The sequence below is a fragment of the Stegodyphus dumicola genome, chromosome 4, assembly GCF_044657685.1.
Source record: "Stegodyphus dumicola isolate Sdum_Otavi_A_Nest chromosome 4, ASM4465768v1".
NCBI lineage: Eukaryota > Metazoa > Arthropoda > Arachnida > Araneae > Eresidae > Stegodyphus > Stegodyphus dumicola.
This window is the reverse complement of record NC_140771.1, coordinates 19,744,863-19,765,869: the sequence shown is the minus strand read 5'-3', so window position 1 is coordinate 19,765,869 and position 21,007 is coordinate 19,744,863. Positions and strand designations below refer to the sequence as shown.

The 21,007-nt window shown below is 33.2% G+C and overlaps 1 protein-coding gene across 1 annotated transcript in view; it reads left to right on the top strand.

Annotated features, from left to right (window-relative positions):
- Positions 1 to 21,007, top strand: part of LOC118188757 (hemicentin-2-like) — a 425,265-nt gene that overhangs the window by 378,639 nt on the left and 25,619 nt on the right. Inside the window, exon 9 of the mRNA XM_085814240.1 lies at positions 20,147 to 20,194. Coding sequence (XP_085670366.1) covers positions 20,147 to 20,194 — 48 coding nt within the window. The remainder of the gene's footprint in view (positions 1 to 20,146; positions 20,195 to 21,007) is intronic.

Here is a 21,007-nt window from a genome sequence, read left to right as displayed (position 1 = left end):
TTTAGAATAGTGAAAATAGTTAGGTTCCTTCATGGGAAAAATTTCGTAATCTAATTTTTTACATAAGGAATTATTTAAGGAAATTCAAAATTAATTTTAGTCATTGATGAATGTATTAACAAACCTTTAAAAAATGGTTTTAGAAGCCATAAATTTTTTTACAAAAATTATTTTCCGTATCAATATTATTGTAGAATCAGTATTTACTGTCTAGGAATATGACGTCTGTAAACTTACTTCTTAGGTGGCTGTCTAGGGGCTAATAAACTAGTCCGATTTATGGAAAACTCGATAATTTAATGAAATATAAATAGTTGCTACAAACTACAAAATGATTACATGTGTAGAAGAACGAATTTACATAGATGATATTTACAGATGAAGAGAATCGACCGTCTTTTACATGTAAACATCTGTCAGTCGCATCATCGTCTTAATGGCGGAATCGTCTGACTTCTATTATCGGAAAAGTATTCTCACAGATTTATTCTCACAGCTTGTCGCGCCATCTGATTACAATGAACGATGCCATCCCACATTATACACAAGTAAATTATTTTATAAGCCATTTTTCTTTCAAACATATCTATAAAAATTCTTCTACATGCAAATATTATACCAAAGTACTTAATATATAATACTATTCAGGATAACTTTTTGTTTTTGATATGTCGTATAACGGAAGGAACAGTTGATATCGGTACTTTTTATCCTGTAAAAAATTACCAACAACTTACTTAAACAATCAATATAGCAGGGCAAACTAAATTAGATAATAAAAACTGTGTCCTTCCGAGTTACAAATAACAATTTTATCTCTAGCAGTGCTTTATCTCAGATTTTATTTCTAATTAGTAGAACTTTACTAAACGAGTGCAGTTGACGTGCTTGTAGAATGAAACACATCTTAACAAAAAACGTCTATCTAATAATTTTCCTTCATAAATACCTTGAGAAAATTCTTTTTTATGTAACTTTCGAATAGCTAAATCTTCCACAGTACGAGCAAGCTAAAAACAGTACAAGCAAGCTAAAACAGTACAAGCAAGCTAAAAACAGTACAAGCAAGCTAAAACCTAGTTTAGTAATTAAAACATTCTTCGTAGTTTTAGAAAAGGAGTAAAGGAAAACTTCAAGTCTGAAGATATAAGGACTATTATATGTCAACTTGTTACATTGTTTTGGTAATTAATACTTGGCCTTCGATACTTTGAACTGTTTTAAATAGCTCGTTTACTGGTTGTTGGATTTGTTTAAGTTTTAACCACTAACTTAAAATTCTCACTTGCATAAACAGCACAGTAATGCTCATATTAGTTACTCGAACAATAATTATTTGAAGAGAGAAGCAAATTTATCTTATTCAGTTAACAATGCAAAGTTAGTTTATGCACCAAAGTATTCTTACGCTTGCAACAGGAAAATCGTTTATGTACTTATTATATCATACAGAGAAAATATAAATTAGTATTATCCGATAATATAAGGAGTTAACACATTTTATGCAAGAAATAAATAGTTGTTTTGTTGTGACTAATCTCGCTTGTCTGATATCAGAGCAAGGCCCACCAGCGGCCGAGCAATAAAGTCGCTGTGTAACGTGTAGAGGCAGTTTCCCTTAGAAAGTCCTCCACGAAGGCTTACCTCTCCTTAGGCAGATAGCCTCAATGTGCTTTGTCATAATAAACTAAACTAAAACTAAACTGATATCAGATATAACTGATAACTGATATCTTAAATTAAAACTGATAACTGATATCATAAATTAGTATTATCCGATAATATAAGGAGTTAGCACTTTTTATGCATGAAATAAATAGTTGTTTTGTTGTGACTAATCTCTCTTGTCTGATATCAGAGCAAGGCTCACCAGCGGCCGAGCAATAAAGTCGCTGTGTAACGTGTATACGAGCCAGTTTCCCTTAGAAAGTCCTCCCCGAAGGCTTACCTCTCCTTAAGCAGATAGCTCCAATGTGCTTTCTTATAATAAACTAAACTAAAATTAAACTGATATCAGAGCAAGCCCAGGAAATTCATCGTCCCAAGGAATCAAGATTGCGCCTGTCGTTGGCAAGGGCTTTGGACACCGTACAGATTATTGTATGACTTTTTTGAAGGAAAACATCCCGGAGGAGCGGCCCCGAGGGTCTGCCACCCCACTTTCCCTACCACCAAATTCTCGAGAAGACTTTCGCCTCGCTATATATTTAGAGTATCTCTATACCGCACAGGCACTATACATTTACGAACATTCATGTCTTCTCCAGGATTCGAAACCCGACCCTACCGTACGGCAGTCAGTGTCACTAACCCTATTCCGGCTGGATGGCGGGAAAGAAATAAACTGTTAAATATTATAATTAAAACCATTTTTCTCGTACAGTCACAGCTGTCAATTAAACGAAGGAAAAGATTGATTAACCTCAAAGAAAAGTCCATAGGGTGCTTTTGTGTGTTTTTATTAATTTGTGTCTTTCTAATAATCCATATAATTGAAGTATACGATTTTTTGTAAAAAGTAAAAACAAAAGTAATTTGAGCTAAAGAATATGGAAATGAAATCTTGTGGACTCCTTTTGAAATTGTCGTACCCAAAAAACTATTGGTGCTAGTTTCTTTTCTAACGGTAGGTTTCCATTTAATTTTATCTAAAAGAGGTAGCTTCATTTCACTTCTTTTCTGGCTGTTTGTTTTGGATCTGTTTTCAAATACTTTTCGAGAAACGAAAGTTTGAAAGCATGTTTCTCTATTCCAAGAACTGAATGCTTTATGTAAATTTAAAAACAAAATTGCAGCGTTTACTCTTTTAGTGAAGTTGGATTTTAAAATCAGTTAAATGCAACTTTGGAGGGTAGTAAATGTTTCTGTAAGAGGCGAGACGATGTTTAAAATATGTTAGGTTTCCCAAGCCTAAATATCTTTACGGGTTTTAAATGCACCTCTCCAGAACTCTCAGTTTTGAATGAACTTGGTCAGTTACAAATTAAAATCACAAGTTACAAGATTAGATGATAGCTTTAGTATTCGGACTTAATGTCTCCTGTTATTTCAAATGTAAATATGATTTTAAATATCTGGTGTAAAATGTGGCGAAAATCCAAGATCTTTTCTCTGTTCAATTATATACTCTAGAAGTGAATTATCAGTCGAAAACCTCGGATGTTTCCTTACTTGAAGGCATGATTGCATTTGAGAGATTACTGATGAACATTTTAATTAGCGAATGTAATTTGAGCTTGAGTACTCTTCACACTTTCCTTCAATTTTAAAAGTCATGTGCCTTGCCAAAAGGAAAAACAAGTAGCAAATTTCAAATATCAGCAAAGCTTAGTCGACGCGGATGGTGCGTTTCATCTGGATTCGAAGTGGAGCCATGGATTCGAAACTTGGCTTGGCCTGAATTCAAAATTAATTGTGCTACATTATCAATTCAAGTAAATTAAAGTGTGGCGAATAGCCATTGGTAGTCTGAGAACACTGATTGCTTTAAGAAGAATATAAATGCTGCTGGGAGTAGATTCCAGAGAGAATTCTTAGACATATATATATATATAATTAAATATTTTAAACTGGTGCATAATTATAAGGCTAAATTAGCAGAAGTCAAGCTTATTTCATGCAACATATTTCTATTAACTATTAATGTTCACAATGTCTGGGAATAAGTGCGTTATGTATGGGGTGAAGATCAAGTATTTGAAGAGGTTTGAGCTTTCGGGTATTAAACTCACGGATGGCAGTATTACTCTAACACGAAGCGATATTATTCGTACCATTATGTCAAAGAGTTTTCTAGGTAATAATGTGTAAGTTGATAAGAATTATCATAGAGCTATGCGCACTGAGTCAAACGGGCTATATATTTCATTTATTGACTGCTAGTTCTCTACTTCAGGAATAAACAGCGATATCAAAAATCTCAAAGAGAACAAATCACTTGGGACAGACTCACGTTCTAATGAAATTATATAGCACTTTCACCCGGTGGATAACACTTTTTTTTCAGAGGCTTTTTATCCTTTGTTTTTCATTAGGAATCTTTGCAACACAATGGAAGAGAGCCTGGGTTATTTTGATTTCTAAAACGCTTTCGTAGATGCAAGAGCTCCTTATCTTGACAATATTAGATAAATTAGCCTATTTGGGAATATGTAATGAAACGCTCCTCATTGATAGAAAAATTGGTATTTTGGGCAGAAACGTTTCTACAGAGATTTTTAGTTCAGGTTTCAGGTTTTACTAAAGATGCCCTTAGTAATATCTTGCAGTATGGAAAGCAAATTAAATTAACAACAATTCTTATTTTTCTGGGTGTCAGATTCTTTCGATAATGCTTGGTGGCCATCTGTCTAAAAAACTCTAGAATAGGCTGGTATACCACATAAAATCTATATCCTGCTCAAAAGCTTCTTAAACAGAAGAGCCGCTAAACTTCTGTTTGTGTTTAAAAGTAAGTTATATTATTTAGAAAACGGTTGTCCTCAAGACTCTGTATCCGTCTCACTCTTTGGAACATAATAACAAGCGATATTTTAAGTTCCCTCGACGATTTTTTAAAAACTGCATTTGCAGACGACTAACTTCATGTAAAGTTTTTGACTAATATTCTTTCTAGAGCACAAGTAGTACTGGATTTTGTCTCGGATTGGGCGATCTTTCGTAAACTCGCTTTCAATCCTTCAAAAAATAAAGCTGTGATTGATTCCAGAAATTTTTATGAACACAATATTGCCCCCTCTGTTACTCGATGATTCGCTTTTGGAATTTATAGTATACTTTAAGTACCTTGGTGTCATACTTGACCGAAAATTAACATGCAAAAAGCACATTGAATTACTTAATGTGAAAAAATTATTAATGGTCTTCACTTAATTGCCAAAAATGCCTTTGGAAACTATGAAATCATGAAATTGATGTATAAGCAGTGTATTGTACCTTTAATTTCGTACTTGCGGACATGTTGTTGCAAAGAAGGTTAAAATATGAGAAAGATTCAACGGAGAGTTCTTCTTCGTATTATAAGGTATTTTTTCTCTTCTTTCCACATGCCTTCGTTGTATAACTGGAAGCATACTCGACGCATATTTGGGAGGTACTAATTTGAATCCCGGGAGGGCATTGCTCATTTTTCACGTCTCCAAAATCAAAATCCTAAAGACTCTACAAGTTATTATAGACCCCTAAATTACGAGGCTACTTTTGTTCTTGCAGGAGTTCTGCCTATTGATTTCGAAATTGAATATAAGAATAATAGTTTTGAAGCACTGGCAACTAATTCTTTGGAAGACTGCCTGAATGGGAATGTTCCCTTTCCCAATATCCTCACCTAGCTGCTTTAGAGCCCATAAATTTATGCTATTATCAAGAAACTATTGAAAAGTGTTTTCATATGGCTTGCTTTACAGATGGCAGTAAAATTAATAATAAAGTTGGTTTAACATTTGTTTCTTTTTAAAGATCAATCTGACCAATCCGTGTTTACATTCGTGGAACATCATGGAATATATGGAAATAAAAGAGTTCATTTCTTGACCAAAGATGCTTTAAATTTACCCGTCGACATCAGTATTAGCGTACCAAAGAGTTATTAAAAGTTTTCTGTTATAAGAATACTGGATCATCCTTGAAACAATCTGAGACTTTAGGAATGAAAATTTCTTTATTATAACGACTAAGATTGTTCAAGAGAATTTTTTTAATTTCCTCACCTAATTTTCCTGTTTTCCTGTCTTAACTGGAAAGCATATGATAATTAGATTCATATTGTAACGAATAACCGTTATCGAGTTGAAGATGATTTGTAACAGAGCTTCTTAAACTAAAGTCACAATCTCTCTTCAGAAAGCATAAAAGTTCAGGAGTCACAAAAAACTCAGTAGCCATTTGCTAAAGTTGTCACGATAACACGAAATGATCCTCTGTGACATTTTTCAACACTGCTTAGAAGAAATAATTACAAAAACAGTCTGATTTGAATTAATTAATTAAAATCAAAATATAAATAATACTAATTTGACATTCATTTGACAAATTTTTATGAAAATGTGACATTTATCCATGATTCAGTTCAAACGTACTTCTTAGACAATAGTAGTTAAAAGTGTTAAAAATGCAGCAGCAGATCCTCTGTCATCAATCAAAACCAGACTGCAAATCCCAAATCACGATATGTAATTCGATAAGAAAAATATATCTAATCATTTTTATGCGTGAATTTATTTATAAATGATAACGATGGTGCGGTACTCATCTGTTAGCAAGCCCGTATTCAATTATATGTATGTAAGATACAATAAAATACTATAGCTATGTTAAGAAATAATTTGCAACCTCAAAATTAACTATTCTAGATTTGGTGTTCTCCCTCGTAAATTCATCCGTTCTCCCAAATTCGAGATCATTCCAAATTACATAACACTGCTTGAAAAAGGTAACTGAAACTAAAATTAACCAATCACCTCTTAGATTCACATATGCACCTACGCAGTATAATTACTGCTTCGCGACAATTATGCCTCCACGTTTTCCTAGCTTCCTCTGTGCCAAAAGTTAAAGCACCGGATTCCTTCTACGTATTCAAATATTACATCTAATAGTCGACAGGATGTGTACCTGTGCTTCACAGAAGTGTTATCATCAAAACTGTGGCTAAGATTGTGAAAGAGAATTAGTTAATTAATGCCTTCATGCGCTAATCTTCAAGATATCTACGGCTCTGTCAATCTATGCGCGCAACCTGGAATCAGCAAGTCAACTAACCGAATCAAGTACGAAGTTTTAAATGTTTATCCATTCTTTGAAATTCTTTGAAAAGTCAAAATCCATTCTTTGAAATTTAATCCAGAATATGCGACGATTTAATAAGAGCAACATAATTCAACAGCAATATGAAAATGTGAAAAAATCGAATCAGATTTGCTGCAAATGCTTAAAAATGAAATCTAGGTGCCAGCCGTTCAAACTTAATCCAGCGTTTGTTTTATAGTAAAATGACGAGTGTCTTCAGAGTGCCAACGTTTCAAATTATTCCAGTGCTTTGAAGGCCATCGAAGTGCATATCTTGATCCAGCTCTCATGCGAATAAATTAGGATCTTCTTTCGCTAGTTACAGAATTAAAATTACACTTGAAATAGGTGTCAGAAAATTACTATTTTCAGTTCTGCTTTTGCGTAATTGAATCTACATTTTGAACTGACATTTTTCGTAATAAGTCGGATGTTAAAAACGTAGCACTGTGATATGAAAAAATATAATTTAGTGATATTGGAAATTCATATTCTAATAATTTAGTAAAGTAAAGAATTGTTAGATTTTCAATTATTTTAGGGAAGGCTGTTAAGATAAATAATTACATTTTTGAATTTTTGTTGAAAATTTTAAAAAGTATTTTATAATTATTCTAAAAAAATGAAGGGGATATAAAAAATAACTGAAATTAGTACAGATAAGTGATATGAAATTATGGTAAAAGCATGTTAAAATTTATGGGTGACTGTGTGTTAAGTATAGAGTATGTTGAGGGGGTACGGACGAGTCCAGATAGAATATAGATATATTGACGAGCCCAGATATGGTCTGAATAGTGAGTCTGGACCAGCGGTTTTCAAACTTTCGACCAATGCGTACCACCTAAACAAAAATTGTAGTACCCAACCATTCCAAAGTACTACCACCACCGCCACTCTTGAACAAAGCTCAGATCGCATACATTTACGAGTTTTAGAGGGAAAAACTCAATCAGGATGTCGGGGGTTTAATTTTTGAATTTAATAATTAAATACATTTTGCTTCTTTGCGTACCAGAAGATATCACTCGAATGGACCGACCACCTTACTCACACGATTTGAATCTGACTGAGCATGCATGGGATGCTTTAGGGCTCCGAATTTCATTGGTCCAAATTCTATTCCGGATCCTCCACGAGCTGAAAAGTTCACTTCTAAAAGAATGGCGCGCAGATCCGCAAGACATGATTAACACTTTGGTAAAATCTATGAAATCAATATGCAGATCTGCTGGAGATGATTATAGACCATATTAAAGTAAAATGTTTTTCACAAGAAGTGACTTAATTTTCCCTTCATTTATTCCGTTTTCCATAAATTTGGTTTTTATTTCAATATTTAGTGAATAATTGTAATTTATGTTAACTAATGCTAATGCTTGTACAAATTTCTAGTAATAATTTTTCGTTAATTATCAGTTACATTTTATTTCTTTCATTATCTTTTAATTTTTATGACCAGTATATATCTTGAAACATAATGGTGTGAATTCTTATTTTGAAATAAGGAAATGGGCGATAAATTATCTTAAATATTTTATGTTAGGTTGCACATAAAAGTCATAAAATTTGACAGTTTTATACAATATCTACATCAAGCTAGTTAGAATCTTTTTTTAGCCCAAAAGGCCATTAGCCTGAATGGGCTATTAGTGGCGGCGTATAACTTTAAATGCCTGAATCCCTTTTCAAATTGTAGTCACGAAATATTATGGTCCTGTATTACTTTTTAAAAAATGTAATAATGAAGAATCTGTATGGATGTATGTCCCAGAGTGCCGTCAAATTTTGAATAACATAGTCTCCAACGTACGTGAAAGCTCAAATTTTGAATTTTGAATTTTATATTTCTTATTTTGTAAAATTTTAATGAATTTTTAAAAAACTCAATGATTTGAAATCGAGTAGTGGCAACACCGTATGGCTTAAAACATTGTTGCATCCAGCACGCGATACTATATCGGAAATTCTAGAGATCAATTTTTAAATATTATGTGATTTTGGTATTCAGCTAAATTTTATGTGACGTAAGTACGAAGAATATATTTAATTAAAAAATTTAACAAACAAATTTTAATAATAAAAGAACATAAACAATGTTTTAAAACAAGCCATCTTATTTAGAAAACTTTAGATTCATATAATCAAATAAAAATTAATTTTTCTGTTAAATTGTTCATAGCGTAAGTGCGAAGAAAATGATGCTCAATAATAAAACTAAAAACGCAAAAAATATGGGTTAGCAGGGAGGAAATGCAAGAGCAGATTAGAGCTTAGCGATAGCGTAGAAAAACCTTAGCAAACCCTAGTGGGCGACCGTTAAAATTTGAGACCTTTCAGATTTTAACTCCCCCCTGATTTTTATTCTTTCCGCAATAGCCTGTATTTGTCTCTGGATTGTATCTCCTCCAAGCAATCTGATATTCGAGTCTGTATGCATATCGAAGTGGTGGAATAAGAAATGCATAACACTCCAAAAAAGACGATTTCATTAGCTTCATTCAATGGAATCTCATTGAAATCCGCCAAGTACACCAGGCAAATCGAGTCATCGCCAAATATGGCAGCCAAACGGCGTAGTGCACTTGATGACGGTTTGCGGCCTTTAATGCTTATAATTAGCCCGATCAATCACGATCTCATTAACCGCTGCCATCATCCTCTTGGCAGAAACATGGCTACTATGCACTTAGTGGAAAGTGCATTTTATGAATGAACCAAAGAGCTGGTAACTGCTCTGACATACTTAATAACAGTTTTCCGCCAGCAAAAGAAGGTCTTTATTTTGCTATAAAATAACGATGAAACATCGTTAACTTTCACCGCTAAAGGGGGAACTTTTTTTCCCACTTTGATGTTTCACTCGAATTGTTTGTTTCGAATCCATATCGATTCTTAAGTAGCTGAGGTAAGAAACTGCGATTGAGTGCTCTTGATTAAAAGATTCGAATGATGTTTTTGGATGCGTTTAAAATAACAGAGCATTGATTTTTCAAAAGCGTCGGTATTTTAAGCAACTGATCAGTTACAAATAAGTTCTTTATTTTTATAAGATATCAATTAATTAATAAAATAACTTTTTCGCTTGAAAATGAAACTATGAATATAAATATAGTGAACTCTTTTATGGAGATCACCATCTGCAGACCACCTCTAATTTCTAACAGCATAAATAACCTACTGTAATGATAATTATAATATTTTTCTCTAAGATGACCAATCTCTAATCTAATCGAGAACATAAATTATATTTATTAAAGGGACTACTAAAATACCTAATTTCGGCATCAGTCTATAAGGTATTTCTCCCACTTAGCGTACCTTCGTGGTGTAGTGGTTCTGCACGCTGGGCCGGTTTTCCAGAGGCCCGTGGTGCGATTCCCGGCGAAGACGATTGCTCATTTTTCATCTTGCCCGCTTTTCCAACTAACCTAATGTCTCTACAGTGGCGCCAGAAGGGTACTGGATGATAATTCTCCGCACCCAGGATTTGGCGATTGAGTCCCCTAAATACCCCAGTTGCCCTATAAAAGGGGGAGTATATTAGGTATTTCTCCCGCCTTCTTAACGAGTCTGCGGGGTGTAGAGGTTTGCACACTAGGCCGGTATTCCGGAGGTCCGGGGTTCGATTCCCGGCGAAGAAGATTGCTTATTTTTCATCGCTGCGGCTTCCAAAAAAAGTCTTCATGTCTCTACAGTAGCGCTCGAACTAAAAGGGTTGTGGATGATGACTCTCCATATTCAGGATGTGACGATTGGGTCCCCTGAAAACCCCAGTCGCTTTTTAAAAAGGGAAGTATATAAGGTATTTCTCCCACTTAGCGTGCCTTCGTGGTGTAGTGGTTCCGCACGCTGGGCCGGTTTTCCAGAGGTCCGTGGTTCGATTCCCGGCGAAGGCGGTTGCTCATTTTTCATCTTATCTGCTTCCAAAAAATACCTAATGTCTCTACAAGTCTAAAGTTTTACAAATATATAATATTGTAATTGTAGTAAATTGATAAATTTAATTGTAATAAATTGATAATTGTAATAAATTGATTAATATTGATAAATAAATTGATAATTGTAATAAATAAATTAATTAATAATTGTAATAAATTGATAATTGTAATAAATTGATAAATTTATATCTAACAAAATTATTATGCTTTTTTATGCAGCGGCTATTCGCACGTATTTAGACCATTTTCATTTATTTATAGAATATTTTACTTAAAATTTTTCTGTTTTAAATGTTCCATTTGATAATCCTTAATCTTCATTATCTTTCTACATCGTAATTTCCAAGACAATACAGTCTTTTTTAGTATCGAAAAAGTTATTTTATCCCATTACTCTTGAACAGGTTTCCAAAGTCGAAGGGCGGTTGTAGGTCGACGTTTGGACAACTCTCTTTTAAAATTCCAAAAGTATACAAACATCCGTGGAGGATACATCATGAGATGTAGTAGAGATATGAGCGAAAGATATGACCTTGATATCTGTTTCTTGTTCCATTTTTTTTTCAGAAAATTAAAAGTGGGTTTTGTCATATGGCTGCTTGCTTTGTCTTGATGCAGTACTACTGACTGATGGCAATGTGAGTAAAGAGAAGGTAGTTCATATTTGAAAATTGGGTATAAAATATGTTCCTGATAATATGTGGAGTTGACGTTAATAGTTTTCTGCACTCTCTTTAACCCTTTCGCCGTCCTCTCCTGTCCGCGAAAATTCCCCTTCCCAGCGGCCGTCTGTTTTTCGTAGCGTGCAATGTTGGTTTCTCTGTACATCATAACTTTCAATAGATGACTTTCGTAATGGATGAATGTCAATGAATATTAAGTAAAATTATAACGAAATAAAGCATAATGGAAAAATAATAATATGTCTGCTTATTTCTAACAGCAGGATAATTTGATAACATCTGATCCAGGCGATCCACTCCTCCCATTTTGTTGTTGTAATCTTTGACAATTATTGGTTTTTTTACGGTTCTTTTCCGTGTCCTCCAACATCAATCATCGAGTTATTATCGACTGTACTGATCAAACGTATATCCTTCTTGTCTTTCCAATTTACAACCTCATTTTTCCTCTTTTTCTGCTGAGTAGACGTTGAAGCCATCATCTCTCACTGTCTTGTATCTTACGTAAAATGGCGCGAATATTCATAAAACCCGGGCCAAATTCAATTAGAAATAGAATGCCTGATGAGTGCTACCCTCTAGGAGGTATTAGAACAAACAAAAATAAAAACTCAAACAAGTAAACATTTAGAAAGCGTTTTAAACGTTTAAAAGTTTTAAAATGTAGAAATGTAGGCGCGTTACGGCCGCTCTGCGGAAGTTTCACTTGAACGCGCTAGACGCGTTGCGGACGGCGAAGAGGTTAATATTTATTTGTCGTTATACCCAAAACCAGCAAGTATCATAAATCCCTACGAAAAGCTTTCTTTAGATTATTTGAACTATGTTCTAAGACTTTTTTTCTTCTCCTTGATGACGATAAACGGATCTATTTTACTGCGGTCATTTAATATACCCAAGATTCATCTATTGTGACAATATTTTTTACATTTCTGTCCGAATAATTATTTTTTACATTTCTGTCCGAATAATTATTTTTTTTACATTTCTGTCCGAATAATTATTCCTCATACAGAATTCTGCAGCGCGTTCTGCTTTCATTGATATGCCGTAGAGAAAGAAAATGCACGCTACATTTTCCCTCCTTTTTAAGATTCAAATCAGCACTAATCACTTTGTTTACAGTTGACACTGAGCATTTTGATGATTAGGCAACTGCCCTTCGCAGATTTTCTTTAACATTAAAGATCTTGTAGAGATATTACGTTATTTTTGAAACAAGAGAGATGAATAATTAGCAAACGAGTTCGCCGGGAATCCAATCGCGGACCTCTGGAATACGCGCCCAGCCTACAGACCACTACAGCACGAAGGCATGCCTACCTTTGCAATGTTTGAAACATTCCTTTTTTCACTTGGAGATGTCTTTTGAACATTTCTTCTCTTTAAAACTAAAACTCGGCGGTTTTTTTTTTTTTTTTTTTTTTTTTTTTGACAGTATTATTTATCGTTGCTTTAGATACCGAAACACCATGGCTTCCACAGCATTTTTTAATAACTAAATACGAATAATTTCTTCGGAAAGACAGAAGAATAGCTTTCCGTCCATTCTTTCTTTAAAAGCTCATTTTATATGAAAACAAAATTGCCAAGTAGCACACGATAATTTACACTTTCAAAAATACAGTTGCTGTTAAGAAAGTTTTCCAAGCAGGCGATTGGTTTATAGTTAAGCAAAATCATCTAAAAACTGTGCGCACGGCCTCCATAGAAAACAGTTTTCTTTACCTTTCTCAAATATTAATTTAAATTTAACCTCCATTTGGAATCCAATCATGTGGGGCAGTTTACAGCACAGCGCTCTTTAAAATCATTCATATCATTTCTAAATTATTTACGCAAATACTTTCACCTACTTTCTATTCAAGTGCCTACTTTCTACTGTCTGTTCAAGTTCTAAAGTGCACTAAATGAATGTTTAAGTAGTGTCAAGTAATTCGTTTTTGATTTTTAGATTACAGAAATGGACTGCATTTATTTCGAAACTGACTATGCATTGCATTCATTCATGCATGGTTGGATTTTTCTTTCCTTTAAATATAGTTAAGTAATTAAAGCAAAATGTACTCAAGTACTATCTGCTTAAAAAAATATCTAATCTGTGAACAAGTAATTCTTCCTTCTTTTATCACATGCTCATTTCTGGTAGGACATTTGTCTTTTAAGTTAAAGAACCCATCTCTTTATTAATTTAGATCTTTAACTAAGCAAAGAAAAGTTTTTAGAGTTTAATAAAACGCAACATTTTTATGTAAGTTTGGGCAAATGAATCTTCTTCTTATTCATGAAGGCTTCAGTGCTAAATCTTTTCTCACTAAGCACAAAAATTTCATATACGTATGATTCTTTTTTTTTAATTGTGTTTGTTGCGTGATTGAAAATTCCATTTGTTGAAAAAAGCAGCATTTCATTGAATCTACTTGAAGTAATGCTATGACTTTTTAAGATCTCTCGTACTTCCTTGCTTATTTTAACTTTCTTTCTGATACATCATCAACAAAATTCTTCAACAACTTTAGGTCCATGAGCAGTAGAGTATCAACTCTGGCAGTTCGGTCAAGGTTTCGCATCTCGGTGGACAAGCTGGCTGTATGGGCTTTTCTGTAGTGTTCTCCATGCATAAAGTGTGTACGAAACAGTTTCTCTTCGAAAGTCTTCCACGAAAGCATCCCACGCCTTAACTTAATGGCCATGCGCTTTACTTAATAGCCATTAGCCTTGCGCCGCTACATAGGCCGGAAGTGGTGGCCATTTCATTATGGTAGCACCTAATAGGTGGCCAACATTACTTCCTATGAAGGGATGGACACTTACAACTATTCCTTTTCGGGGGTTCGACCCCTGGCTAATCGCTGCGGCAGTCAGGGTCGCTAACTACTATATCAGCTGCGTGACGCAGATAAGGCACACAATTCTCTTAAATTTAATCCACCTGGAATTCTTAGCTTAGTGATATCTTAAATGAAGCAGGGGAAAAAAGGCCTTTAGTGTATTGTCAAATTTGCTGTAACTGCTAGTGATTATGAAGAAACTATGAAGACTACTTTGAACATTAGATTATCGTACCTCAATCGAGTCTAATTCCTTCATTTAGGCTTTATTCTTTTAAACATATGAAAATCATTTTAAATAAGCATGAAGTTTTTTTAGAACAAGTATTTTTTTACGTTTTTTACAAATGCTTAATGTAACACCTTAACCTTATATATATAACATTAATGTAATATATATTGTCATTTACACAACCTGTTGGCTATTTGTATTAAATATCCATCCATAAAAAGTATTAGATTAAAAAATTGGTTACCATTTTAATTATTAAAATTTAAGCTATAATACATTAATTTCCAAAAAGTTAATATGAAATTAGCCTCTTTTAAGAGAGATCAGCTTCTTTATGCCTGATCTTATTTCACTTAGCTTTAACCGTAAATTAGGATCTACTTTTAATTTCGTTCTGTACTTAGTTTTCAAACATAACATGGAACAAAATCCTTGTTCACACAAATAGTTTGTGCGAAAAGGGAATAAAAATTTGATAGCTTTATTTAACATACCCTTAAATTCTTTTTTTTTTTTTCATTCAGCCAAAAGTTAACAAGTGTTTTATTTTTGAAATCTTCAGTTGGAGTTCGATCACGAGAAATTTCTATCAATTGTTCTTTTCCTTCACGAGATAAAATTTCAGGTACATTTGAATAAAATGGTTTTCTAATCCAATTTTCTTTTCATAATCCTCGGGTAAATGCGTGTTGAAATTTTTTATCAATAAACAAGCATTAATCTTTAATACTGGATGCTCATTCTTCTTTTCTTTTCAATTTATTTAAGATTAGTGGTAAAAAATGGTAAAAAGCTTAGAATATTTATTATCCAATTCTTTGATTATTAGCTCGACTTTTTTTATCATTGTATTTTTTTATCTGTAGTGATAAACAAATCAAAGCTTTTTTCTTGTAATCCTAAATTTAATTCATTTAGCGTTCCAAAAATATCAGCTAAATATGCTAAATGCGCCAGCCATAATTCACTAAATAAATAATTTTGCAATTCAAATTTGGAATCAAAGAGGAAAATATGAATTTCTGAGTTCAAAAAGACGATTTAAAACTTTGCATCTGGATAACCACCTCACTTCGGAAGGTAACAAAATCGTTTTGTGTTCACTGCCTATCTCAGCATAAAATCGTAAATATTCTCGAATTTAAATCTCGGCTTTTAATAACATTCGCAATTTTCACACCTTGACTCAAAACGAGTTTTAGTTTTTCGAAATTGTTTTGGCTACTACAGCTTCAAGATGAATGGAGCAGTGGATGAATTTAGCTTAGATGTTAACGGAATCAGCAAAGGTAGTTGGACTGAATATTTGTGAAATATCTTCTTTATTATTAAAAAATGAATAATCTCTATGTGTTTTTGTTGCACGTTCGAAAGGTGGTTAGCACCTACCAAAGCCACCAAATTTTGAACACACGTAGTGCTTGCTTTACACGAACAAGCGCACCTTAATGCTCGAACTCTGAATTTAAATTTGCTTTACTTCATAAAGTAATATTAGTAAGTTCACTAGCCGCCTTTTTGTTGAATGATATTAAAGCGATATCTTTAGCTGCTGGTAACATAAGTGTTTTCTCCAATAGTGGGAGCCTGCCCAATGTTGGCAATTAGTAGGTTTACTACCTAACTAGCTTTCAAAGCTTTTTCACTTGAAATAACAAAACCTTTAATTACTTGTTTACTATTTTTGAACTCCGATTATTTCCTCTTAAAATATTCTTCAGATTTATCATTTAAATCAGAGTTTCCTTAAACTGCGGGATCTGAAGCATGGGATCGCCAAAAATTTTAGCAGTTTTGATATTTTTTAACTTATAATAATTTTACAATTACCAATTATTTTTACACAATGTATCTGAAAATAGATAAAGACAAGACAACACAGACAAAAAAATAAAATTTTATGTGTATTCCACATGACTTCCTTGTATCGGAATATTAAATTGGAATATTAAATTATACGCATTTTTTCTTGCATTTCATTTAAACTTTTTGGATTGAATTAAATCTACTACGCCGAAAGCGCATAAACCACAATAGAATAAATGCATTCTTTAAAATTCACTCTAGTATTTGTTTACCATAGCGACACTCTGGCGCTAGATTCACTTAACAGTATTAATAATTATATAACAGTTAACTTACATAATAATTATATAACGGAAATTAAGTTAACTGTTATATAATCCAATAATTATATAACAGTTAACTTATTAATTTAGTTCATATTATAACTCATAATGCACAAAATTTATATCATTTAAAGAATAGAATTATCTAATCGTTGCCACATGCTCTATTCAAATACTATAATAAAGCTGGAATGATGTATAAATGAAATTAAGAAAACAAAACAAAAAAGAAACAGTTTTTCACAGACGATTGAGTATTTCTCATTGAATTAATTCAGTTCTCACTTCGCGAGAAGGCAAAAATACATAAAAGCTCCAAATATCTATATTAAAAATTACGAAGTAAATCTCAAACACTTGTTTCCTCGAAAAAATTCCAGAAAGAATTAAGCATGATTTAATTGGCAATAATAAATGAATGCTTTATCTTTGTTGTTGGGAAGCTAAGTTTCTCTAGATTGGCAACAAATTCACTAGTCTCCTGTTTCAAATGTAAATATTAATGGCCGCCATTAAAAAAAGGCTTAGCGGCAATTAAGCAACTTTAAAATTCCTGATAATTCTAAAAATATTGCACACAGATTTACTAAAGGCATAAAATCCTTAACCGGAAAATAAAAAACAACACAATTCAATCATTTTTAAAGCAAAAAATATACAATTTACAGACATATAAGAGTAAAGAAACTGAGATCACTGAGCCGGGTAACAGAGTGGATATATATATGAATATATTTATATACGTTTGGCCCGGCCGATTGCAACCGAAATACGAGGTGCACATCTACATGTTATAGCAGTCCTATATACAAAATTTCAACGTTCTGAGGCTACTCGTTTTTGAGTTATGCGAGATATGGAAAAAATTCCAGAAAGAATTAAGCATGATTTAATTGGCAATAATAAATGAATGCGTTATCTTTGTTGTTGGGAAGCTAAGTTTCTCTAGATTGGCAACAAATCCACTAGTCTCCTGTTTCAAATGTAAACATTAATGGCCGCCATTAAAAAAAGGCTTAGTCGCAATTAAGCAACTTTAAAATTGCTGATAATTCTAAAAATATTGCACACAGATTTACTAAAGGCATAAAATCCTTAACCGGAAGATAAACTGCAACATAATTCAATCATTTTTAAAGCAAAAAATGTACAATTTACAAACATATAAGAGTAAAGAAACTGAGATCACTGAGCCGGGTAACAGAGTGGATATATATATGAATATATTTATATACGTTTGGCCCGGCCGATTGCAACCGAAATACGAGGTGCACATCTACATGTTATAGCAGTCCTATATACAAAATTTCAACGTTCTGAGGCTACTCGTTTTTGAGTTATGCGAGATACGTACGTATGTACATACGTTCGTGCAGACGCCACGAAAAATTCTCTTCAGAATTCATTTTAAAGCAGTTTTATAATTTTTTTTGAAGGAAAAGAGTATTTTATTCTGTCCTTACGTACAGATATCACGCAAAAACATCGTTAAATTGCATTCGATGGCGGTCAAAATGGATATTTTCGTTGAAATATGCTGCCTGAAACTTTTTGCGATTACAATACTTCCTTTTTACTTCGTACAAGGAAGTAAAAACGAAAACGTTTCGACGCATTCTTTTTATAATATAAACTTTTATTGTACTTGCTTTGCGCGTGACACTGTCATTTAGTCTCTTACTTATTTAATTTTTTTTACAATTAATGTTAATGACGTAACACTGCGATAGTATATTACAGTACAATTTAACAGTTTCACTCACGCGGGTGTCGGATTTGCGCAATTCTTATGAGATCCCACAAAGTTTTCGTAAACATTATGGGGTCGTGGGGTCGCGAAAAAATCTCAGTGATAAAAAGGGGTCGCGACTGAAAAACGTTTAATAAGCCCTGCTTTAAACTGACATGCTTAGATTCAAGATGTCCTTTAAGAAAGGATGATTTCATACTTTGATTGGATAATAGCTCAGCGCAAACAACACATTGAGGCTAAGGTTCCATGTCAGCTCCATTCCAAGTAAACCAAATGAAAATTAACTTTCATTACATTTTCTACAAACAATTTTTCTTTTCTTTTCAATGTTCTTAGTGCCAGTAGATTGCCTTGGATCCATCACGTGTGAATCATCACTTTTTCCCTTAGTCCAATCCTAGTCATTTATCAATTCTGAAAAATTTCATTATTTTTTCACAAATTTTTAAATACTGTGAGAATAATTTTTAAACATATTACGAGTTCTTCAAAAACAAACGACGATATTCTCAAATCGCATAGAAAAGTAAGGATTAAAAAGCAACAAGAAGACAAAATACCTGCTGTTAAAAGACATCAAATCGACGAAAAAATATTATTCTAATTGAAAGTAGAGCAATGTGAGCCCGGAAATGGTGGAGACGAAAAGTTTAGACATGCTAATAAATCGGTCAACTCTAAAAAGAAATAATTAGATTCTATTATATTTTTATAGGAACTTCTTTTTATTTCCTATTAAATACAACATCCACTTCTATTACTACTTTTAAAAACATCATTCATGACAAATATTGTTGTGTCTGTGGCTGAAAGGATAATTGTGAAAATAAAAACAGATATTTTCCTAGTCTATAAGCGGCTATTGACCTTGAAAAAGGCTCAGATCGCATAAATTTATAAGAGAAGAAATTTAACAGGATATTGGGGTATTTAATTTTTGAATGTAATAGTTAAAATACTTCGTTTCTTTGTCTACCAGCTATTTCTCTCTTGCGTACCACCAATTGATAATCGCTGGCCTAGGTCTTAGCGAAGAGTATAAACATAAGAATATCAAGCATCTGTAAAAATATTCCAAGCAAAAATTATTATATGGGTTTAATTCCGAAAAAAGGATTGGCCACCAAATTAAGGCGTCATGTTCTCAGTCTAAGTTATCCATTCACCTTTATGGCAAATTTTGATTGAGGTGCATTCGCACGTGGTCTTGCTTATGATCTCTGTGAAAGCGCGGAGTACAACTTTCTTGTTAAATAAGGTTTTTATCGCAGTCTCTTCCAATGAAGCTTTTCATGAAAGTCTTCCAGGGAAAATAATATGATAAAAACCAGTAAAACTTCCAAGCAGCCAGTCTGGTCGCCTGGATTCGAATTACAACTATTTCGCAATTTTTCCGTTTGGCCAGCTACTGATCTACTGATCATCAGGGAGTTCTCAACAACCCTATATTATAGCTTACTTCCATCGAAGTCCTATACGAGAGATCCCAGTTAATTTCTGTAAAATATTTCTCTAAAACTTGGGTTATTGCCATCATTTAAATTTCCAAGTGAAGCATTTTTAATAAAAAATTATGAATTACCGTTCTTTAAATAGCTTCCTTTTATTTTTCTTTGGAGAAAAAAAAATTCTTTTTTTTTTTTTTTTTTTCTTTTTTCCGTATTTAACTTATTTGCCTCAGAATGTTTTGTCATGGGCAGATGTAAAATAATTTCAAATAAACAATTTTCGAGTTGCTAAAAATTTGCAGCTATACATACAGAAATTGACTTCTTTTTCCCTTTCTTGCAGCCTGTAATCCGGAAAGGACCAATGTCAACGCATCAAGTTTATCAAGAGGTAATTTTCATAATTTTATTGTTCTTGCAATTAATGTTACATAATTTAGAATGACCTGTGCTTAACTTTGGAGACCTAGATGTTGTTTCTCAAACCTAACGTACTCTTAAAGAAAGACATGTCATGATTTGCAAGTTCCTGTTTCTAATGAGATGTTAACGTCTTCGAAAATATCTTGAAGAAAGCAGAAAGAAAATATTCTAATGAATTTTCGTTCGCTTTTCAGCATGCCCTCTTGGTGTAACAGTACCACACTCGGCGCGTATTCAAGATTTCCAAGCTCGAGTCCCGACGATAGTATTGCTCATTTTTATATCCCACGTTTAAAATAACCTAATGTCTCTACAGTGGCGCCCGAACCAAAAGGTAGCGGACAATAATTCGTCACCACCAGGATTTGGCGATTGGTCGTTATGTGACTGATATTAGCTAAATTCCTTGTGACTAAATATTTATCTAAATTTCTATTGTAACATGAATTCTCTGAAAAAATACGTGTTTCACAAGTGAAAATATTACGCTTTCTTTTCTGGTACTATACATCGGTAAGTTAACGTTTATTTTTTATTCAATTATAGGTTTTTAAGGAGAATCATACAACTTAAGGCGACTAGGTTCCCTAAAACCCTAGTCGCCCTTTAAAAAAAGAAGTATATAAGGTATTTCTCCCAGTTCCCTAGCGTACCTTCGTGGCATAACGGTAGCACGCTGGGCCGGTATTCCAGAGGTCCGTGGTTCGATTCCCGGCTAAGGTGGTTGCATATTTTTCATCTTTTCTAGCTTCCAAAAATTCCTAATGTCTCTACAACCTGT